At 34.7% G+C, this 25,452-nt stretch overlaps 1 protein-coding gene across 1 annotated transcript in view; it reads left to right on the plus strand.

Moving 5' to 3' along the window:
* Positions 1-25,452, plus strand: part of LOC109063025 (synaptotagmin-7-like) — a 100,997-nt gene that overhangs the window by 51,508 nt on the left and 24,037 nt on the right. The window contains 3 exon segments of the mRNA XM_042759494.1: positions 1,929-2,013; positions 2,016-2,077; positions 20,450-20,569. Of these exon segments, the coding sequence (XP_042615428.1) occupies positions 1,929-2,013; positions 2,016-2,077; positions 20,450-20,569 (267 nt within the window).

Genomic DNA, 25,452 nt, shown 5'->3' on the forward strand with positions numbered 1-25,452 from the left:
TCGAGTTTTACTTTCATGTGTAAAATAAAACAAAAATCTATGATTTTGATCGAATGAATTTCAATAACAGTACAAACTACTGTAAATATTGTAAATGATTTAAAAAAATAGAATATTTTATTGGTCATAGGATGGTTGTTCATTAGCTTCATTATTATTGTCATATGTTTGTATTATATTTTTTATAATGTGCTCTTTTTATGTGATTTTATTTTATTTATATAATATTTAAAAAAAAATGTTTTCCAATTGGCCCATTTAATCTCCCTATTTCCTCATACCCCAAGTCAAAATGGAAAATTATATATTTTATTTATGAATATATTAATTAATTATATGTATATATCTATAATATATAATTCATATAATTCATGATTCATAAATTATATATGTTAGTAGAATAGATTATATGAAATTAAAATTATAATAATATTATATCTATCTCTATATATATCTATATATATATATATCTAATACTATATATATATATATTATATATATAAATCGTACCTTATATGACCCCTTCAACTAATAACATAAGTTTTGAGATTAAAATAGTAATATTTTAAGAATATTATGAAACTCAAAGGCCTATTTTAAAATTAATTCTCAAAACATTTGACTTACCTACTTTGTGGACAGTTACTTAAAGTATTACCAACCAGATGGTGAGTAAATAAGTAAACAAGTTATTAGCCAGTTGGTGCAAATATAAGTTATTTTATGTGTCTCTTATGTGTGTGTGTATGTGTAAGGCAGGTATATGCGCTACAAGGCAGGTGTGTGTGTGTGCGCGCGTGTGCGTGTGCGTGTGTGTGTGTGTGTGTGTATGTGTCTGTGTGTGTGTGTGTGTGTGTGTGCATGTGTGTGTGTGCGTACGTGCGTGTCTGTTGTAAACAATTAGTACCACTGGACAAACTCCATATTTTCAGAGTTTTAATTATCATATTAAATGCCTGCATCGACCGCAATTAAATATTAATAAGATATCCTTTATAAGGCCTTGGAGTTTTAATAGAAACCAATCAGACATTGTCCCAGAACAGAGAAATACCAAACATCACATCTGGCAGTGTTTAAGTACAGTCCAGTCCATTTAAAATGTACTTTATTTCTAACTATTTCTTTCTAATGTGGTAGATGCTGGAATTTGGAAAAATCTTTAATGTATGTTACATAATGTGAGGCTTCGGTATCAGTTTCTTTATTTGTTATTAATATCTTTGTCTTGTGGTTTTTGGCCATCCATTATGTTTCAGATGAACATTATAAAACGATGAAATGAATGATGCACCCTTAAGTATTTTTCATTTATTTTTTTTTTTTTTTTGCCTAATTTACAATGAAAACAACTATATTGTTTGATATACTATTATTACAGTATAGAGGATTTTTTTAATTCTGCTCACACTAATTTGGTTGTTTACATCTGATATGTCTCATCTCCTTTCTGGTATTCGTTGCTTCTGTTGTTTTTATAGAGATTAGAGTTTGAAACTACAGTAGGCTATGAAAGACTCAGATCCAATTTACTGACAGCACAGAATACATATGACTTAAGTTGTTTGTGCAAAATATCCATCTCGAAACCCATTTAATCTCACCCTTTGAGCTATTTTTACAAACATCGGCTCTTGTGTTTTTGCGTTTTAAAATCTTTTACTTTTTCAAAGCCTTCATGGCCACTTAAAACACCAGAGCTCGGGAACGCTGTTAGACAAGCGAAAGCTTTTCTTAAAAAAGTCTCTCCTGTGGCTGGATTCGTTCCACTCAGACAGTTACTGTAGTTTTACACCAGTGTTTTTTCCTCTCTCTCCCTGGACTGTCTGTCTATCTACAACTCTGTTTCTGCACTTTTTTTTTCCTGTTTGACTCTTCCTGGAGGTACATTGTGTGGCTATTTCAGCTGTCTTTCTGTCTGTCCGCAGTGATCTTGACAGGGACTTTTGGAATAACAATGACAGCAGCAATGTGCAGCAGCGCTGGAGCTCCTACCCACCCAAGGAGTTCCTCCCTCAACATGTTCCCCCTACGCCCCCTACGGGAAAAAAAAAGGAGACCCTCGCCTCACGCCCAAGTGAGTCTTGGTTATACAGCTGGTAAGGGACCCCTTCTCTCTGCGCAGGGCTGTACTGAAAGGGGAAGTCCATTCAGTCTTCTCTGTTCTGGCCTTCCATTCCAGCGATCCTCTTTAGCTTACAGGGACTTACCTGTGTCTCATGAAACATACAAAGGTGAATGTCACAAAATAGTGTCTCACCCCATGTTTCACCCCAAAACATCAAAAGGAAAAACATGGGGAAATTATATTTTGCATGAAGAAAATGAAACTTGTTTTGAGGTGTATTCAGACATTTTGCATTACTTTCATGACCATTAAGCAAAAACTTCCTGTTACTAAAATACAAAATATAGCCTATATTTAAAAAAATCTGTAATGAGAATTTGTGTGGAATTAAGTGTAATTTAATAATATCCCTAGGGGCATAAGAAAGACTTCAGTTTTTCATGCAATGTATTATTTCTTATGATTTATTTAGATTTTTGGAGTAAAATATTACTACTTCTCCAGGTTTTATGAATTTCACCTGTGATCTCATACTTAAAATTATGCTGAAAAAGCTGATCTCATACTTTATGCTGAAAATAAATTATGCTGAAAAAGTTGACTTAGACATCTTAATTCTTCAAGGTCAATTTGCATGACCTACAATACATGCCCAAAGCCTGTGAGTCGCGCCAGTCATATTTCCCATTGACCCTATCTGAAAGAACTATATCTAGGGCAGTCTGCGTCATTTTCTAGCATTCTAGTTGGCTTTTTATCATTCAGCGTACACCACAATCCAGCCTGAAACAAGATGAAATGTCGAATCTTTAGGTCAGCCCATCGCTCTCAGCGAGACGTGGCTTGAGTTCCACAGAGGGTTGTGAGGTTCGCTTCAATCTGCCATTTCCTTGAGTTTTAATTGCTTAATTGAAGTCATTATCTTAGAGGGGAAGTCGTCTTTCTGGTTTAATGCCCGGGATAAATTAGAATCTAACTGATAGTTGACAGATACAGACTTCAGGCACCTGCCCAATTTTCATGCACATGCCCGTATTTTATTTTATTTTATTTTATTTTATTTTATTTTATTTTATTTTATTTTATTTTATTTTATTTTATTTTATTTTATTTTATTTATTTTATTTTTTATTTTATTTTATTTTTTATTTTATTGTACGTTTTAGATTTATCGCATCAAATGAGTATCCACAATCTTATTCACATCCAAAATAAAGTTTTGTTTTACATAATATATGTATGGTGGTACAGGGTTATTTATTATGTATATATAATACCCACACATAAATTATATATGTTAGAAAAATATTTACATTATATACATTATATATTTATATTCTCTCTATTATTAATACTTATATATATAATATTATTTAATATATAAACATAACATATTCTTCTTAAATATATACATGCATTGCGTGGTGAATTTTATATATACATAATAAATATACACAGTATACACACATATATTATGTAAACAAAACTTTTATTTTGGATGTGATTAATCGTGATTAATCATTTGACAGCCCTAATTTATTTATTTATATATTTTATTTTATTTTATTTTATTTTATTTTATTTTATTTTATTTTTATCCATTCTTTTCTTCTAAAATCATACATTTTCAGTTTAGTTTAGTTTAGTTTAGTTTAGTTTAGTTTAGTTTAGTTTATCCAAACCACATTTTTTAAACAAAATGTTACGTTTTCATAAAGTCTGAATTCATATGAAATCGCCAGCTCATAAAATAGTTGTTGTTCCATGAGATCAGGATAGTTACAAGCGATATGACTGCTAGATATATGACTCGTGTGCTGTATTCTGAAATTTCAAAACTCATGTATATGTGGACAGACATAATCATCAGACATTTTTCTGCACTGATTTTTGGCAAACTCTGTGATAGATGTGCACTCCCATTCTGTGGATGTTTCTACAGGCACAGATTCAATGTGGGATTTCCACCAGTGCTCTCAAATTTCATTTGCAAACTTTTGGTTCTCTAACGAGGCAAGTTTGAAAACTACAACTGCAAAGGAAGTTTGAGAGAAGATTAACGACTTAAATTTCAGCCTGGTGCTGTCATGTTACCTCAGAGGACATGGAATACAGCACATGACTCATATACACTACTTTTATCGTGTGTTTTCAAAAGAAACACAATAAATACAGATTTTGCACAAAATAGAGGATTGTAAATGACTTTTTTAGATGTAGCCTGCTGTTCTGACTGATGGATCGCTAAAACATTGACATAGCCTAATTCATTTCTCAAGGCCCCTGTTCTCTACAGCCCTGCCAGCAGCACTAATGTCTCTAACTGCTAACATTTCACTCCCAGCCCATGGATGGTTTCCATGGAGATGGACAACCCTCAAAATCTCTGACCTTTGACCCTAAAGGTTTTGATGCATTCAAGAACATCTTGATTGGAGGTGCACTGTTGTCTTGCCTTCTCATCTGGTCCTGATTGAATGCAGAGGGTTGACTGTTAACAATACTGCTGTTAATGTAGCTGTGCTGTTGTGTCTTTATGGTAGTTGTTGTATGTCGTCTCTCCAGTCACCTGTCACTTCCCCTTTGTAGCTTGGCTCTCAGTATGTACCGTACTGTTATATACCTGTGTGACACAGTTGCAGGAGTTTCCGAAACATCTTCACATTTCAGATCAGCTTCTGACAGCTTCTTAATTTTTTACTTGTTTTTCATTGTTCTTTTTTCATAGATGCTGTTTAGTTCATTGATATAATTTATTTTACTTCTTACTTATCACAATCACTTTGTATTTATAAAATCTATTAGCAGAAGTATTTCCATGTCTATTATTATGCTATTTTGTACATAAATAATAACTGATAACAATTAAATTTATAAATATTTTTTAAATGATTTTTAATTATTGTAAATAATTTAAAAATTTATGTTAAGCATTAATTCTTAGAAAATGACTTAATTAAATGAACTGAATGTTTAGTTTAATTCACTTTTTATATTTCTGTTTAGCTGTATTTCACTTAATTTCCATTTTAGTTTTAGTAATTTTCATAATTCAGCTTAAACTTATTTTATTCCAGTTAGTTTTGACATTTTTAATTAGGTTTTAAAATTCAAGTTCTTAAACTAGTATTTTTTTTTAATTTTATTTTAACGATAACAAACATGGTGGAAATGCTGGCAGTTCGCCCACAATTTCAGTGAAAAAAGGTCTCTTTCACCAGTCGCTGCAAATTGCCTTTAATAGAGACCTTTAATTAAACACCTTTAATAGAGAGATACTGTATATTAAGACTAGAGCATAAAAGGTACAGAGATTAAGACACGACTTACAGCAGTCAGCAACCTTGCCATCTGCTTTAACAAATGTCAAGCCCCCTCTGATTCTGTTCACCCCCTGAGCTTGATGCACAAATGTTGCGTTCTGGGTCATCTGTGTCTTAAATAGCTGTTGTGGATCTGTTGCTGTCTATGCTAGTCACGACACCTGTGTTTGAAGCGTTAACCTTTGGTCTGTGTTTGGTCTCTGTGTTAGCGATTCTTCTGTCACTGTACAGTCCAGATTTAGTACGTCAGTCCTTGTCTCACTTGAAGGGAAAGCAAGAATGATTAATGCAGGATATGACCTGGTGGCTGGTATCTCTTCTATAGTATGTTCTGGTAGAAATAGCTGATATCAAAATATGTACTGTATGTGATAAAATGTTATACATATCTTTCAAAAGTTTGTGGTTGGTAATATTTATTTAAATTTTTTAATAGTCTGTTCAATATTATCTTATGAAGGCTGCATTTATTTGATAAAAAATACGGTAAAAGACTGTAATATTGTGAAATATTATTAAAATTTAAACTAACTGTTTTCTGTTTGATTTCTATTTCAAAATGTAATTTATTCCTGTGATGCAAAGCTGAATATTCAGCATCATTTCTCCAGTCTTCAGTGTCACATGATCCATCAGAACAGAAAGTTCAAAAGAGCGATGTTTATAAATTTTTATAAAAAAAAAAGACTATAAATGTCTTAACTTTCACTTTTGAACAGCTTAATGCATCATTGCTAAATAAAAGTATTACAAAAAAAAGTCTTACTGACCCCATATTTTTGAATGCTAGAAGTAGGGCTTGTAGATGTAGGGCTGCACAATTTGGTAAACTAAATATATAATCATAGTGTGACTATTTTGACTAATGCTGTAATTTGGAAGCCGAAAGAAAAAGAAATGAAATCTCATTGAAGCAGCAGCTCTCGTGTTGAACTGCGTGTGCTAACTGCAAACTAGCACATGAAGGCTGTAAATGAAGTTGTGTATTAACCACGCTCTGCTGATGTTAGAACAAATTACTCTCCATGCTGATGTTCTCCTCTTCTCTCGTTCAGCTGACCTAAAAGTGCATTGAATGAAATCCCACTCAACTCTCTTAGCATTCACACAATTTGAACTCAACCTGCCGGGAAAAAAAAACAAAACAAATCAAAAACCATCTTGAAGCAGCTTGGTTAGTCTGGTCTGTTGACAGGTTTTAAAAGGTTTTTGGAGCTTTTCAGATGGTCAGACTAGCAGACCAAATGGCTGTCCAGTTATATTAGTGTTATTTATATATAATTATAGTATTTATTAATGTTTTGAATAAGCTTTCATTTTTATATTTTCAGTTTTCATTTTAATTTCCGTTTTAGTAATTCATTTTTATTTTTGTATTTTAATTTCTTTTAGCATTTTATTATATTTCCATTAAGCTTTATTTCAGTTTTAGTTTTAGTAATTTTAATACTTCATCTTAAAAAAAAACAAAAATTGAAGTTTAGAATTTAATTCATTTTAAATTATTTTTCTTGGTTTTAATTTAGTTAATAACACTGGCTTAACTGTGCTGAGAGGCTAGCTCAAACCTGACAAGACCAGCAAACTAGCTTAGGCTGGTTCAAGCATTGCATTAAGCATGCATCAGGCAGTCCCCTTAAATTTTTAATTGAATAAAATAATAATAAAAAAAATTGGAGTAGAACACAATTACAAAATGTTTCATCCTTGCTTATGAATATTAATTACATGGAGTCATAAAATTCATATTTAATAGACCCAGTTGTCCTGCATGATTCACTGAAAGCGAGATGATGGTAAAAAGATGTTTACTGTAGTACAATTGCCGCTGGAGTCATTGGTCTTAATGCTTTTACGTGGCCATTTTTAGTGGTTGTAAACAGCTAAAAACGCCTGTAGCTATGTATTTAATTAAATTGTATCCTTAAGCGGTTTATAATCACTCAAGACCAAATCGTGCAGCCCTATGTAGAAGAAATAAGCTGCTATGATGTGTTATTTGTTTTTTTTTTTTTTTTGAGCAAGAAAAATGTATCTCGCTGTGCCATTTATTCAGCTTCTTGCAGGGACAGTGTTATATATCAATATCACTTCTCTTAGGTGTGTGACATAGCAAACAAATAGGATGCATCAGTTCCAACAGCATCTGCCTTCCTGTTACTGTCCGCCCATGTTCCCAGTAAATCAGACCCAACTGCTTGTTCTCCCAGCAGCCAAGCGTCTACACATGGTCCCTGCACGCTCTACATGCCCGTCACACGTGCTTGGTTTACAGCCGGGGCTCGAGCTGCTCCTTATTGCTCTGCCTGAAGGCTTCTGAGCAGTCTGTGCCTGGATCTTTCGTTCTTCTTCAAACTCTCCTGTTGTTTGTTCTTGCATATTTCCTGATCTCTCTCTTCCCTCTTTTAGTGGATCGCTGGAGAAGGGGCAGGTGGGTGGGGGGGCTGTGGGGGGTCCCAGTCGCAGTGACAGCTGCATAGGCGCAGGGACCAGCAAGTCCGGGAGGTGGCAAACTGTCCAGAGCCACCTACACTCCGGCAGCTTAAGACCCAACAAGTGAGTGTCAGTCTCTTCGAGATGTTTGGGGCAAAATAGCATGAACATATGTGGCTGTGCACAGCATAATGGTTTTTTTTTTGTTGGGTGAATTATTCTTTTGTCTTTTCATAGTGTCAGGTTTGACCAAATTCAATCATAGGCCCCCACATGTGTTGTACAGTGCCATTTAAAAGTTTGGAGTTGGTATGTTTTTTTTTATTGTTCTTTTTTATGTTTTTGAAAGAAGTCTTTTATGCTCACCAAGGCTGCATTTATTTGATCAAAAATACAGTAAAAACAGCAATGTTCTGAAATATTATTACATTTTAAAATAACTGTTTTCTATCTTAATATATATTAAAATGTAATTTATTCCTGTGATGCAAAGCTGAATTTTCAGCGTCATTACTTCAGTTTTCAGTGTCGCATGATCCATCAGAAATTACTATATTAGGCTGATATTGAAAACAGTTAATAATTTTGTGGAAAATGTGATACTTTTTTTTCAAGATTCTTTGAAAAATAGAAAGTTCAAAAAACAACATTTATTTGATGTATAAGTCTTTTATAACATTATAAATATCTTTACAGTCACTTTTGATCAATATAATGAGTCCTTGTTAAATAAAAGTTTTAATTTTTTATTTATTTATTTATTTATTTATTTATTTATTTATTTATTTTTAAATCTTGTCTAACTGACCCCAAACTTTTGAATGTTAGTGTATGTGAACAATACGTGTTTGAGTAAATAATGATACAGTATCCAGGTGAACTATTCCTTTAAATAGCAAGCAATAGTTAAAATCAGTAAATGTGCAATCTGACTGGGGATTTTGTTAGACTAAATGGAGGCCTTTAATGGACATGATAAGGCTGGGTGCTAAATCTAAGAAAATTATTTAATTCTAGTCTTGGGACAACAAGGGTTCACAAAAAAATATTTCAAGATGGTTATTTACATCTTTTGCTTTTGTTTAAGCAGGAAATACCAATTTTAGACATTTAAATTTTTTGATTTTGTTTATTTAGGTATTTTGCTTTTGTTTAAGCAGGAAATACCAGTTTTAGACTGGTATTTTAGAATCAGCCTAAATCAATACAAAACTGAGATGTTTTTACAAATTACTGCAAACGTATATTATAGTTTTTTACTCTTAATGACATAAATGGGTCTTTAAGACTTAAAGGGCAAATTAAACACATTAAAACACAATATTATATTTGCACTTTTGGATTTGATCAGACTGCTTAATTCGATCAGGCACATAATCATCAGGAATATAATGAGCATTTGAAATATTATCCAGGCCTAATGTGACATCAGATAGGTTGCATCTCTTTCAGCCTTCCAAAGAACTTTACTTTCTCTCATTTCAAGTTTACATCCACTCCCATTTTCGACCTATAATTGGTTTCTGTTTTGGGGTAGGTATAGTTGCAGTTCCTTTTCCTTACATTATTTTGTTTCTTCTACTTGACGTGTTGTATTATAATTATATTTCAGGGTTTCTATCACCTGATGTCTTGAAGCTCTGTAATAACAAGCAGCTACAGGTTTCTGCTAAAGCTCAAAGATTTGCTGGAGGACTCTGAGAATCGCCAACTCTTCTCTTTCTACCCGTGTTTGGAAAAGTGCAGATCAATATGTCAGTTTTTATCAGGACTGCTTTGAGAGTCGTCCAGAGAATGTTTATTGACAACAGAGATTAGGTTTATTTTATTTTATTTTATTTTATTTTATTTTATTTTATTTTATTTTATTTTATTTTATTTTATTTTATTTTAGCATGTATCCCCAAGATTTTGTATTTGAGACCTTTATCACTCATATGTTACTTTTTATTACTATTAAATTCAGTTTATTTGAAGCATGTTTCTTCAGGATTTTGTAGTTGGAACCATTATCAGTCATATTTGTATTTTATTTTAATAGATATCATAGTCACTCTTATTTTTAATGAAAGTGTAAGATGTGTAAATAATGACAGCATTTTCTTTTTTTTATTGAACTATTCCTTTAAAGGGGTCATATGATGTTGCTAAAAAGAACATTATGTTGTGTATTTATGCGGTTCAAGGTTAAAAAAACACATTGTTTTCCACATACTGTATATTATTGTTTCTTCTCTATGCCCCGCCTTTCTGAAATGCTTCGATTTTTACAAAGCTTATCATTCTGAAAAGCAAGGTGTGCTGTGATTGACCAGCTATCAAGTGCGTTGTGATTGACCGAATACCTCATGCGTGCGACTGAAATGTTACGCCCCTTAACAAACTGTGATGCCGTGTGTCGCCCCGCGCAATGAGACAAAACCAATAAAACCCATTACAAATGAGGCATTTGTTGCATCCAGTGGGGAAATAATTACTGATTATAAGGAATTATACTGTGTTTCTACGTGCTGCGTTGCATATTGCACTACATAAACATAAAACCATGTCTGCATTTGTGATGGGAGAAACGACAAACAACACGCCTACTCTACACTGCTCAAAACTTGCGTTTGAATCATCAGTGGCAAATTCTTTTAATATAAAACATGTACTTACAGGCTGTGAGTCAGAAGTGTCAGACTGTCCTTGCAAAGTTGGAACTGCCTCACTTTATAGAAACAGGCTTTGAGCACAGACACATAGTAATCTACTCTCCCAGGATCAGGAAACAGTCCTCCATAAAATGCGCTGCACACATCTGAATATTTGGGTTGAACTGTTCTGGAACAGTGTTGTAAATACAACTTAACCACTGATTTCTAGTTGTGTCCATCTCCAGGACATGGCGGCTGTGGCAACAACAATACGACAGCAAAAGTAACTCCTTCTTTCTTTGCGTGAACATCTGGGCAGTGTTATGCAAATCTTCCCACATACTGACGTAGATATGTGGGAGCATGTTAGAATGAGCCTTTTCAGGAGGGCGTGGACGATTCTTAACTTTTATAAAGAATATCTCTTTGGATTTGAGACTTTAGTCTTTGCAACCTCACAGATCTTCTTTATGCACCAAGAGCTTGTAACACTCCAAAGAGAAAGGAAAAATTGAAATCGCATCATATGACCCCTTTAATAAATCAATGCACTTGCTAAGTCTCACCTTAAACTTAGTTTTTGCCATGAGAGGATAAGATCCTTTATAACTTTCTAATATGAAATTGCTGCTGCGTTACGGAGGATGTGACAGAAGCATCAGTAACGTGATGCATGGTTTCTCAGTTAACCACTGAATATTTAACATTCATCTGAGGAAGTACTGGCCTAAAATTGCCTAAAATTGTTTTTTCAAGCCCAGTCTTTAACAAAGCAGTTGTACTTTAATGTCGAATTTCACACAGTATTCATGTCTAGTGAGGGCTAGAGGCCAGATGAATACAACAAGAAAAACCTTTCATTTTTTACTCTAAAGACAGCGAAACTTCATTTGGAGAGCTGTATTTTTCTTTCATTCTCTGACGCTTTCTTTTGCTTCTGGTTTTCTCGCTTTGATCATTGTTTCAACTGAGTCTACATCCCCCACACTTTTTTTTCTTCCTTGCTTTCTAAACCTATTTATAACGCACAGAACTGAAGCAGAGATGAGAAAACGAGTAGATGGAGAATGTAAGTTACTTAATGACAGCTCAAGCTGCATAATGGGCGTAAGTGCAGGGTGATATACTGCATTGCATACATGCATGTATACTGTATATATATATGGATACATGTATGGAAAGATATTTATCTTGTGAAACAAGTGCCATCGCAATGCCTGTGGCATTATAACGTGATTTAAAATAGGACGTGTGCATGGACCAACTTCTTTGTTAGACCTGGAACAAAATCTCTATCAACCAGTCAGATTTTAGCATGAGGGTTAAGCTGTAGACACTTTCACATGCCTCACTTCAAGAGTTCAGTGCACCTTTCACATGGCTTTGTTTTATGGCAAAGGTGTTTTTGTGAATTTATGGAACTCTATAATTTTGCAGTGATGATTCACCACATTCATTACTGTTAAATCAGTTTTGTAAATGGGGGAAACGGACTCAGTAGTATGTTGCAGCAAGTGTACAATAAATTTTCATACATGGTGGGAAGGGCCCCATCCCGTTCTTTGTGGGGGGCCTCACAGATGTGCGGTACACCACTGGTTGGCTGGTGTAATAGTTTATCAAAGCATGTTGATTCAGGATCACGTCCTACTTGGCTAAATCACGTCATGGCCTATAGTAAGAAATTGCCTACTGACCAACTCTAATAATCATCTACAACCAACTCTAACCCATCTACATGAATTCATGTCCATTAACATGCCGCCGTTGTTTTTGCAACCTTGACAAGTGTATAAAAAGGATAGTAGTAGCAGAGTTTGAGTTATTGCTGACATTCATTCCCTTCACAAATACTTTCCCCAGGGAAGCCTCACTTGAATGCCATACGAGAATTACAGCACGGGGACCTTGATAGAGAGGTGTGGTGCTTAACCCTGGTGCTGTAAATCCTCCAGCAGAGCATTAGCATCAAACAGAACAGCTCAACGAGACTTTGCACTAATCAGACATGATGCAGAGAAAAGGAAGATGTTGGGGAAAAAGATAATTGAATTGAAATGCTGGAAGATGCAGAGAGGCCTTTAGCAGAAAGAAGTCGGGTTTACAAGACATGCGCCTTTGTCAGATCATGCTAATGGAGAAACAACTACCCCTTTTCCATTGAAATGGTGCAGGGGCTTGTCCTGGAGGAACTGTGAACATAATCAGAACCAATTTGATGCAAGGTCCTATCCTCTGACTACTTGGTGCCTGATTAGAAACTGATCTAAATTTTAGTTTAGCATTTGGCAGGCGCTTCTATCTAAAGCAACTTGCATTGCATCCAAAGTTGCCAGTTCAATAGTTCAATGTAATTCCTGGGTATCGAACCCATGACTTTGGTGTTGGTGCTGCTAAACAAGATCACAATAAAGTGCTATTTTTGATTAGGCTTCAACTTAAAAAGATGTAACTGCCTACTGGATAAAGATTGGCCATAGGCTCCAGTATCAGCACCGTCACCCTGTCTGTGGAAATGGGGCAGGGGTGGGGGGTGGTATGTAGTGTATATGTTTTTCTTCCCTCATTTCCTCATTGTGCCTTTGTCTCCCCCAATGGATGTCTTAAAATGTCTTTTCCCTCACGTTTTCTACCCTTCCCTCCCTCAAATCTACGGCCTTGTTTGTTTCTCTTCTGTGTCCCAACACTCTTTCTCATTCTGTCATCTTTTCTGTCTGGCTTCCTCTTCCTCTTGGGTCTCTCTGGTCTTCATTAATTGTGTATGCCTTCTCTTCCCTTTATCTTGTGACTTCCTTTCTGTCCCTGTTTCTCATCTCTCCCCACAACTCGGCCCCATTCGTACGATACGGTGCCAGTTTTGGGGACCCCTCTCTTTCCACCACCTCCACCTTGGAGCATATCCCGTCCTCAGCAGCCCGCCCCAGGCCCCTGGTCAGGCAGCAAAGCCTCCAGCAGCCCCTTACCCACCAGCCCCCGCCAGGCCCCAACGACCCCCCAGCCACCTCCCAGAGTCTGGGCCAACTGCACACTGGGCCTGGGGGTGGGGGCCACCGGGGGGGCCCGCGGGGGGTGCGTGGTAGCCCGGCTGGGGCAGGGGCGTCCCGCTACAGGTCGGGTGGAGGGGCTCGATCACGTTCCAATCCTGGAAGCTGGGACCACGTGATGGGACAGATCCGGAACAGAGGCATGGACGTCAAATCATTCCTGTGAGTATAAAATGCCAGTTTATACGAATCCTAAAAATGTTGATCTTAAAGGTGAAGTGTGTCATTTCAGCACCACTAGTGGCATCAAATGGAAATGCAATTATAACGAGAGTTTCAAAGCAGTCTGAAGTAGCACAGACAAACTGAGTTTTCACTGCACACCAAACTGGGACTGGAGAAAGTGTAAAGTTGCACACTTCCCCTTTAAGCTGTAATGCCTTTATTTAGTCAGTCTAAGTGGACTTCCCCATGATGCTGTTTTGCTCCTACCAATGTTTTAATGTCTTTAGAGGCTCATCCTACAAGTTGATTAGTTGATTTTATTTCATGCATGTGCTTCACGTGTTGATCTCAAGACTGTATTGAACTGGATTCATGGGTGTAAACAGGTGGTAATGGGTGACTGGGTTTTTTGGTTCTGTACTGATTGACTATTTTGATATTATAAGCCATATTATATATAATAGACCTATGACTGAAGCTGAAGTTTAGCTTTAATTATGGGTATGGGTGGGTATAGTTGGCTGGATGTGGTGTATATTTTTTTTTCTATTTTGAAACTATATTTTGCATAACTTTTATTATATTAATTCAAATAAGATTATATTAATAATAAAATTAAAGTTGGGATTGCAAAAAAAAAAGTTAGGGGTTGAGAGAGGGTGCAAATATTTCACCCTCTATGACACTATATTTTGCATGAATTATATAAATTATTTTAATATAAATTCAAATAAGGTTATATTAATTATAAGCTTAGAATTATACAGAGGTCAGGCTTTAAAAAAAAAGTTGAGAGAGTGGGTGCATATATTTTATCCCCTTTGAAACTGTATTTTGCATAATTAATATAACATTATATTAATTAAAATATGATTGTATTAATTCTAAAATTCTAAGAGGGTAACAGAGAGAGGGTGCATATATTTTACATCTGTTTTTGCTAATGAGTGTGTATATATAGAGAGAGAGAGAGATTTTTTTATTGCATTATATCATGTTATGTATCATATCAGTATTTTGTTTGTAAAAGTGTTTATGATCCTTTGATTTCTATGACGCACAAATATAGCAAGACAATTAAAATTTTGCATTGCGTTAATGTTTTTTAGATAAAAAGACTTCTCTCAGACCCCTAATTGGTGTAGGGGTCTCTAAATAGTCCTTTTTTCAAAGCCCAATATGTGGTGCTGCATGTGTGAATATTCACCGTCTTTACTGCGGTCTTCTTCTGTGATCTTCACGTCTGTCTGGTGAACTGCGGGTTGCTATACCAGTCACTTTATTAATGCTTCCATAGTAACTTCTCCATTACTAATGAATTCTGAATGTGTTTGATGTTTTTGCCCTCAAGGGAATTCTCGTAATATTCGTGTCTAGGATACCATCATGTCACTGCATCTAACTGTGTTCACTCTGCTGAAAAGACCAGCGTGGATTTAGAGGATGGTTTCGCTGGTGTGCCCCTACAGCCAAAGCTGTTGATGACATTTCTCCCTTGTGTTGGTTAAGCCTGATGGAGACACCAGCATCCAAAACACACCACTTGTGTGTCTTCTGATCAGGGCCGTGGCCCATCTGATCATGCGCTGTCCTTTCTTCACACTCTGTCACTTGGTCATGCTTGATTCATGACTTCTCTTATGCACTATTGCATGCTCATGTCTGCCTGGACTCTTTGTTTCTGCTCATGCTTCATCACTTACTCATGCCTGATTGCGTCCCGTCTCTCTCTGCGCCCTTCTGTCTCTCTCTCTGTTTGCCCATCTGTTTGGTTTGAGCGTATTCTTCATGGCTCTACACCTGTCACCTGTACACCACGGGGTAGAAGAGGAGCCCGAGGACGTGGATTATTCAACTGTGTCTATCTTTATCTTTAAGTGAACACAGATTTCAATCTGCGGCTTAGAGGAGGGAACCTCTTTACATAATCGATGAGTGTTCATCCACGTCTATCCAAGTGCTTTATAATAAGAGCATATAATAGTACAAAAATAGTAGAAAATAGTACAAAACAATAAATTTATACATAAAATTTGGTTTAAATTTAAAAATAAATACAGAACTTAAGATATAAATCAAATGTTGTAGATGTTAACTTAAAGTTGGTAATTAGTTAATTGTTTATTGAATTAAATATACATATGCTAATTAATTAATAAAACAAATTAGTATTTATGTACATTATAAACACCCAAATTAAGATTATTTGAAGATGCAAAAAGATGAGAAGATAGATGAGCATCTTAATAAGCAATGTTGACTGAACTAGTGGTGTGAGTTTGGTATTTTAGTATTAAGTATTGTAGTTAGTAATTTATAAAGTATTATAGTATTACTATTTTGAATTAGCTTTTATTTTTATATTATTTATTATATTGTTATGTTATGTTATATTAATATATTTTATATTTATAGTTTTCATTTTAGTTTTAGTCATTTTGCTTTTTGCTATTGTCTTTCTTATTGGCTTTTGTTTTTATATATTTCTGTTTATAGCTTTAATGTATATTTTTATTTTATTATATACATTTATAATATATTTATTTTATTAAGTTTTAGTTTTAGTAACTTAAGTACTTAAACTTATTTTATTTCAGTTCATTTCTATTTTATTTTATTTTTAGTTTTAAATTGGCGTTTGATGGGGTATTTTTGAAACCTGTTTGAAACCAGCCATTATTTTTGCCTTTGTGTTTGGTGATGCTACTGGTGCAGAAATTACACACTTCACCTTTACCTGCATAATATCAAACAAACATGCAGTAAGTGAGTGAGTTGGATGTTAATTCAGTAACTACTGTGACAGATTCAACAAGTAATTTGTTAGACTGATTGAAACTGACATATCATGAGTTGTTCAAGTATCAGACTACACTGATCGCATTGTTTGTTTTTGCATGCAGCCAGCAAATAGATAGACGTGTTTCTTGGTATTATTTTTTCTCACTCAGTTTTTCTCTCTCATCACATTCAGTTCAGACTGTGTAAATCAAATATAAAATAAATCCAACACATTTGCCAGTATTGAATAGTGGTGCAGTAAACACTGTATTGTCAGAAGAGCTGATCAAATGCAAAACCCAGAAATTCAGGTCTTAACAACTATGGCCAAATGAAATATCCAGTATCTTTTATGAAACCCATTCAGTGATTTTAACGCCCCTCCTGACAGACAAAAGAGGAAGGAATGAAAGACAGGACAAAGAATTAACTGCTTCTCTATCCACTCTCAGTGTTTACAATTCAGGTCTGTGTGTGTTTGTGCATCTCCAATCTTACACACAAGCCTGTTAGAGTGTATCTGTACCAAGGTCGTTTAGCAGTATACAATCCCTATAGGTGATTATGTGTGTGGTCAATGGTTTAGAAGGCAGTATGTGTTGTCTGCTGGCAGATCAACTCTACACAGCATTGATCTCCTGTCCTCACCATCATTACTAACATGATTAACTGTCATGGAGGAGTAAAGAGAGACAGAAAGAGACTCTTCACACCAGGTCTGAGGAACCAAGTATGATTTCCATTTAGTCATAAAACACTTGCCATTTTTTGTTCTGTGTTAAGGTTTCTGCCATTTTAGTTGAACAGTGGGAACAGTGAAGAGCACAATTTGTGCTCTACCTCTCAGTAAACATCTTCAAAAGAAAGACTTTTTAACCGTCCTGTTTGTTCACACTACAAGTTATACATTCGGACACACTTGAGTGCATTTTGAAAATGAAAAGGAAAAACACTTGATCTAACAGCTGTTTTTTATTTATTTGTTTGTTTGCTTTTTGTTATTTATTATTTATTTTTGTTGTTTTATTTTGTCTGTTTATTGTTTTATTTATTTATTTTTAGTTTTGAAAATTTTTAATTGTTTAATTTATTTTTCATTTTCTTATATTTTGCTTGTTTGTATTTAATTAATAATCTTTTGTTGTTTGTTTATTTAATTTTTATTTATTTATTATTTGTTAATTTTTTATTTATGTCATTTTTTTTTTTTTTTTTTTAATGAATGATTGGACCAGCTATTGAAGGAAAAAAGCCAACAAATGGGAACTTAATGCCTCGTTAAGTTGGTTAAATGAATGTCCAAAGTGAGCAGAGCTGTAATCTAGACAAATAAGAAACCCAAAAATAAGAGTGTTTTAATTCTTGGTCTCTTTATTATTCCTATACTTCCATTTGTTTTGATGGCTTTACTATTATCCTAAACTGTTGAAAATAGTAATAAAATAAGATTGGGTGGATGTGTGACTGGTCCAAATTCAATAGATATTTGTATGCAACAAGTTTAAATTTAATCTCCAGCGCAGTTAATATCCTATAGCACACTGGCAATAATTTTTCACTTTACAGGATTGTGTAACTGTAACCGGCTCCAGCTCTAATTCCCTGATACCATGATTGTCTGACAGGCAATTAAGCTGCTGCCTGCTCAGGGGACGTGAGTGATTTGTGCTGTAGCTCTGGAGCCGTGAAGCTCTGGCCTTATGAGTGCTCAGGTTTTACTCTAGTGGACTATAGCAGTGCTGCACTTTATTGATTTAAATGCACACAATAACAAATGAATGATAAACAGGCAGATTCTGTGAATATAAAAAAAGGTCCCATTCATATTAAAAACATATATATATATATATATATATATATATATATATATATATATATATATATATATATATATATATATATATATATATATATATATTGTATATCAGTGCTCCTCCCTGATAATCACCGGCACCCCGTCCTAAATCGCCGCCCTTATAGGCTATAGATATGGGAGAGAGGCGGGGCGCTATAGGGATATATATATATGGAGGCCTATCATATATATACAACGCGCCTCTCCTCGGGAGACCGGTCTCTTTCCCCGTGCATGCACACTGGTGTCCTATATATATGCGTTGAGGGATATATAGACGTGAGCTGCCGGATATATCGGGCCAGGATGCCCGGGCCGATATCCCCTGCAAGCGCCGCGGCCAGCGAGGAGGATGAATATATCGCGCCCCGGATATAGAGGGGATAATCCGTACTGCCATAACGAACCCTGCTTGAAAACACCACATTCCCTTTTTTTTTTTTTTACTTTTAATTTTTTGGTTCACGTTTTAACTGGCAACAAATGTAACATTTATTTAAAAACTGACTGCAAAAATATATAAAAAAGTATATAAGATGTATGATATATGTATTCATATATATATACTTTTAATTTTTTTTACGTTATATACTATATATATATATATATATATATATATACAGTATATATTATATACACTTGTTAAGGGTTTTTCTAGTTTTTTAAGGTTTATTTTGCAACAAAAATAACATTTATTTAAAAAAAATATTTGCAACAATAAACTTGAAACATTAAAACAACTAAAAAAGTAAAAATAAAAATAGTAAGGGTAAGTAAAAAAGTTTTATATTGTAACAAACAATATAACAACATTTTAAAAAAAACTGTTAAAATACAAACTGAAAATATATTAAAAAGTAAAAAAAAAATGGAATACATTTGAAACATAAAATACATATCAATACATATGAAATACAAAGTTTTTTCAGGTGTTTCTGTATTCTTTGTAACAAAAACATTTCAACAAATTGTTGTAAAATGAAACTTTAAAAAAATACTTTTTTTGTGTGCAGTGCTCAATTAGTTCTTTAAAATGAAGCTCCTCTCCCTGACTGCTCCTGTGTTTGAACTGCCGCTATCTGGAGCTGAAATCAGACATCTTGTCCACGCTGTGAATGGATCTCCCTTTAGGACCCTGCTGTGAATGTGTGCTGATGGCTCTTGTGAAGGCCATTTACAGCCCTTGTAAGGGTAATGTTTTAGACTCACCGTTATCGATAAATGAATGTGTGTGGGCTTAATGCGCTCCTGTAACACTGATTCTGTCGTAGCCCACAGCAAGGCATGTTTTACATGCCAGTCTGCCGATTCCTTTATGAGTGTAAATCGTTATAAAATCAATGGATTAATGGAGTCTGAAAAAAAGGGGAACATTTGTAGTTAGAGAAATGGAGCATAATGTATTGCTCAGAGGTTGCGCTTTCAGAGTTCAGGAGATATAATGGACTTCTCAGTTATGTTTCATTTAGGTGTCGACTTTATCTCAGATGTCTCTCCTGAGATTGTTTAGCAGAAGAGACGTAGATCATGCCTCTTTGTTGCATGCATTTGCATCTTTAACAGTTTAGAGCATAGTTTGAAACATTGTTAAGATCTTACTGAAGTGCTCCATTTGCTTTTCATTTCCTTTAATTGCTGTTTTATTTGTAATGTTTTCTTTCCTGCAAGAACATAGATACATAATGCTATGCTTAAACGTACTTCATTTAATCATCAGCTTTGTCTCAAACCAAAAACTAGACAGAACTTATTTACACTACTATTTGTTGTTGAAAACAGGTGCACTGTTCAATATTTTTGTGAAAGCAGTAATATATTTTTTTTCAAGATTCGATAAGAAGAGCAGCATGTGAAATAGAAATCTTTTGTAACATTAGAAATGTCTTTATTGTTACCTTTTATCAATTTAATGCGTCCTTGCCGAATAAAAGTATTCATTTCTTTCAAAAAAAGCTTCCAAACTTGCCAAGATACTGTTATTGTACCATCTTGTTTTTTTTTGTTTTGTTTTTTTTGAAACCGTAGTCCCTTCTGTCTGTCTGTAATTTCAAGCTTGAGGCCTTTTTAAACTTTTATTTTCTTTAGCTTTTCTAGTTTATAACGGCTTCTGCTCGCCACTTGTTTGATTCTGTGTTTTGTGACAGAGAGGGGAAGATGGTCGTACTGTCCCTCGCGATCGGATTGGTCGAACAAGATGACTTCGCCGACCTTCCAGATCTACAGGAGACACCAGCTGACAAGGAAACACCTCCTGCTGACAAAAGGTAATGGCTGGTTTAAAACAGACAGTTTAATCTGTCAGGCTTTACAGATGAGCAATTTTTATTTTATTTTTTTTGCAGTGACAAGTATTTCATTATATTATAGTGGATGTTTTACAGTTGACTGTTCTTTTTTGTGGGGCTTTTAAGAGTGTGGAATGGACTTATATTTGTGTCTGTCTGCAGCTTTTGGTTAGTCCACAGGAAGTGTGAGGTGACCAGTCAGCAGTTAGTCACTGACAAGTCCTGAAGTAAGCTAATGAAGTACTCTATCCACACAAGCTTATCACAAAATCAATGGTCATCCTTGTGTATCCTACCTGGTTATCAATCACAGTGTCACTGAGTCGTACCAGTGAGCTAACTTCCTCTGCTCGCATCGTTTGACTTTGTCTTAAAGGAACAGTTTACCAAAAAATGAAAATTTACTCACCTTAAAGCTATGCAATATGAAGATGAGTTTGTTTCCTCATCAGAACAGATTTGGAGAAATGTAGCATTATATCACTTGCTCACCAATGGATCCTCTGCAGTGAATGGGTGCCGTCAGAATGAGAGTCCAAACAGCTGATATAAACATCACAATAATCCACAAGTAATCCACACCACTCCAGTCCATCAGTTAACTGCTTCTTAAGCAAAAAGCTACCTGTTTGTAATAAAAAAAATCCATTAAGGCAAAAATCGCTAGCCCGACATCCCAGGACCATTGTGTCTTCCAGTTGGGCTACCAAAATATATCACTGCCTTGCCCGACAGGCTTGAATACAGGGTTCCCACGGGTCCTTATAAAAGTCCTCAATTTAGTTGTATCAAATTTGAAAAAAAATTATTTTCATCTTTCTTACTTATAATGCCTGATAATGTTGCGTTTAAGAGCGCAGTGCTGCTTTGTCTACTGCCGTTACCGGGGAAACCGCTTTATTTCTGCCGTTCCAAAAGCGCCTCCTGCTGGCAGAGAATGAACGTTCCAAAAGAGTATTCTGTTTTCTGTTATTGAAAATGCGAATATCAACTCATGTTTTTTACACAGCAAACACATAGAGTTGTAAATTTGAAAGAAGCCAATATACCTTCTAAAAATATAAACAATTAAGACAGCAAAATATATATGTTTTAAATTAATATAATTATTTATATAATAATCTCATCCCTTTCTTTAAAAATGGCTTAAAGGCTGAAATTTGATGTTTATCATTATTTGTGCAGGTCCCAAAAATGGTCATAAAAAGCCTTAAATAAAAAAAAATAATAATAATAATGATGGACTGGAGTGGTGTGGATTACTTGTGATGTTTTAATCTGCTGTTTGGACTCTCATTCTGATGGCACCCATTCGCTGCAGAGGATCCACTGTTGAGCAAGTAAAGTAATGCTAAATGTCTCCAAATCTGTTCTGATGTTGGATAGGGAGAAGAAATTTTCAGCAAATTTTCATTTTTTGCAGTAATCTATTTTTTTTTTTTCTTAAATCCTCATCTGGCTTGTTTGGGTTGTCATTCTGAACTTTTTTGCTATCATCACATATTCACTCTGGTAGTCTTCTCTCACTCTATCTCTGTGTGATCTGTGTTTCAGCGAGGTGTCAGATCGCAGTGGGGGTGTGCTCATTATAAGAGAGTGTAGTCCCAACTAAAAATACACAACTCCTCCGTCTGGCTGAGACACGTATCATGCACACACACACACACACACCATTCTGGCTTCTGCCGGGAGAATAAGTCTTGACTCTTTAAACACACATCAACCCACACAAATAGACACACAACACTTTCTATTCAGACACTCTCAGGAGTTAACAGTTTCTCTGCTTCAGACTAGTTAAACTGGAGTGTAGAGGTCTACAACAGGACGGATTTTTCCATCTTAGTCCAGCAAGTTTCATTCCCCACCCACCCGGGAATTTTACTCTATGTCCATCTGCTCCCAATTTATAATCATTTTCATCCCGTCTGCTCAGTCAAGGTCCATTCCCACAATCTGCCGTGATCAGGGAAATATGAGGTTGTTTTAAAATGCCAGTTTCCATGTAAAGTCATAAATAATACTTTTTAATAATAATGCTAATGATATTACTACTAACAATAATAATAAATTTTCCTCTTCTTCTTCTTCTAATTATTATTATTAAATAATAAAGTCTTAAAACGATCACAAAGATATAAAAAGGGCTTTCAAAATGTTTAGAAATGCTGTAGGTAATATAAAGTATTTAATTAAATCAGCAAATCATTTCTTGATGTTAATGTTTAAAAATGTAGAAAAATATTGTTTGTTTTTAGTTCATTCATTCATTCATGTGTTTATTTATTTATCTGTTTGTTTATTTATTTGTTCATTTGTTTACCACTACTTGATCAGTGAAAACCTTAAAATATGAAAAACTATTTTTTATGTTCATTTCCAGGAAAGGTCTTAAAAATAATTTATTATTATTAGCAGTAATAGTAGTAGTAGTAGTAGTAGTAGTAGAATTTATTATTATTATTATTTAAAAAGTATTGTTATTAAATTGTTATTATTATTTTAATTAAATAATAAGATCTTAAAACCATCAAAAATTCACAAAACATCATAAAGTGTCCTCAAAATGTTTGAAAACCCTAAGCAAAGTAAGGTTTTGGACAAAATCAGCGTAAATCATTTCTCTGCATAAATACAAAACTATTTTATGTTTTCTGTTCGTTCATTTTTTATTTAATAAAATGTTTTAATAGTTTGTTTTGTCCTTTTTGAATGCAAAGCCATCTAAAATGACAAGGATTTATGCTGATATTGTCCATAACCCCACTCTGCCTTGGGCAATTCAAAACTTTTGGAGGACAACTGTATATTTATGCGTATTAGAGTACTGAATTGCTCCTCTTTGCTTTGCCTGCAAATCAGTTGTTAATGTTGTGCACTGTATGTGTGTAGCTGTGATGAATAGAGTTGCTATAGAGTGTCCAAATCACTCACTTTTAAGGTTCTAATTCAGTCAGGATGCTCCCTTAGAAGGCAGCTGCCTGTGTAGACAGTAGACAGCAAGGCAGCTCAGTGGGTTTTGGAACAGAGCTTGTATGTCATATTCTTTGAAAGGTAAACATGAAAGTTAAAACTATTAAATAATTTAAACAACCATCTGTAAACAGCATGTTGTTCAGCTGATAATTTCAGCACACTGACTGTCTCTGCTACATAAACTCACATGCATTTTGTTCCAAATCGGTAAGACTTTCTTTGTGGATCACAAAAGAGAGTAAAATAGATATTAATGAGGTCTAAAATAACATTGGACCCCACTGACTTTCATTGTATTGACAAAATATCTTGCTTTCCACAGAAGAAAGGATACCACACAGGTTTGGAACAGCATAAAGTTAGCAAATGAGGAATGATGTTTATTTTTGATTGAACTATCCTTTTAAAAGAATCACTTAATCTAATTTTAAATGTCCAAACACTTCAAAATATGAAAATGAATTTGTGGAAATTTGTCCCAATGCTACAAGGAACTGTGCTTCATGTATGTATTATTGAAGAACAACTACTCTCATAACTATTCATTTCTACAAACATTGAGGCAAATCTAATGTGGTCCTTTGGAAGTCTTGACTAGCTGCATCCTGTATCAGTCCATCCTCACGAAAGAATGTGTGTCAAGAACCGCCTGCCCTCAGTTATTGTTTTCCACAAACCTATTAACAAGCACAGTCATTTATCCTGGAAGGAAGTTCACTTCTTGTCGGTCTGTCCTTCTGCCTTATTTTGACGTATTAGACTCCTTTAAGGAAACACATTAGCACCAATGTAACACCAAGCGGCACAGAGTGAGATGAGCCGGATCAGATCTGTGAGAGCATCACTCGGACACGCCCACTCATAGTTTCTGTGTCCAATCACGCTGAAGAATGACTGTGTGTGCTGACTTGTTCCTTACTGTCTACATAAGCATCATCTCATAGGGGACTGCTTTGGGACACAACATGGGAAGCAGCTTGTACACTCATACATTCACTGTGATATAGCATATATAGTGAGGATGGATTAAAATGATCAAAAGTGACAATAAAGACATTATTTCATATAAATGTTGTTTTCTTGTTGGTTTTATTAATAGTGGAATTATAGGTATTTGTATTGTTTTATAGTGAAATATTGAGCATCCCAACTGTTTTCAACATTTGTAATAATAATAATAAATGCTTCTTGAGCAGCATATTAGAATGATTAGAAGGATCATGTGACACTGAAGACTGGAGTAATGATGCTGAAAATTCAGCTTTGATCACAGGAATAAATTACAATTTAAAATATTTTTTAATAGAAAGCAATTTTAAATAGTAATAATATTTCATAATTTTACTGTTTTTGCTATTAAATTCAGCCTTGGTGAGCATAAGAGTCAGCATAAGTTTCATTTCAAACACATTACAAATCTTAATGACCCAAACCTTTGAGTATATGATAAATGTAGGTTTTCAGTTGATTATATTTTAATTAAAACATACATTTAAAAACAAAATGCATACTCATTCTCAGTTCTGTTTTGATAAATAGATAGATATATAGATATATGGATGGATGGATGGATGGATGGATGGATGGATGGATAGATAGATAGATGATAGATGGATGGATGGATGGATAGATAGATAGATAGATAGATAGATAGATAGATAGATAGATAGATAGATAGATAGATAGATAGATAGATAGATAGATAGATAGATAGATATAGATAGAATACACAGTATGCTAGTATAGACAGATGGACACAGATGGTGGTTTTGGAGCATGCCTCAAGTTTTCTGTGTCTTTCTCTTTCTGTGTCTGGCGCTCTGTTGGGGTAGGGTACATGTCAAAGCATCAGACTGTGATCAAAGCTCACCCTGGCCCTCCGGGGT

Source organism: Cyprinus carpio, chromosome A7, assembly GCF_018340385.1.
Source record: "Cyprinus carpio isolate SPL01 chromosome A7, ASM1834038v1, whole genome shotgun sequence".
NCBI lineage: Eukaryota > Metazoa > Chordata > Actinopteri > Cypriniformes > Cyprinidae > Cyprinus > Cyprinus carpio.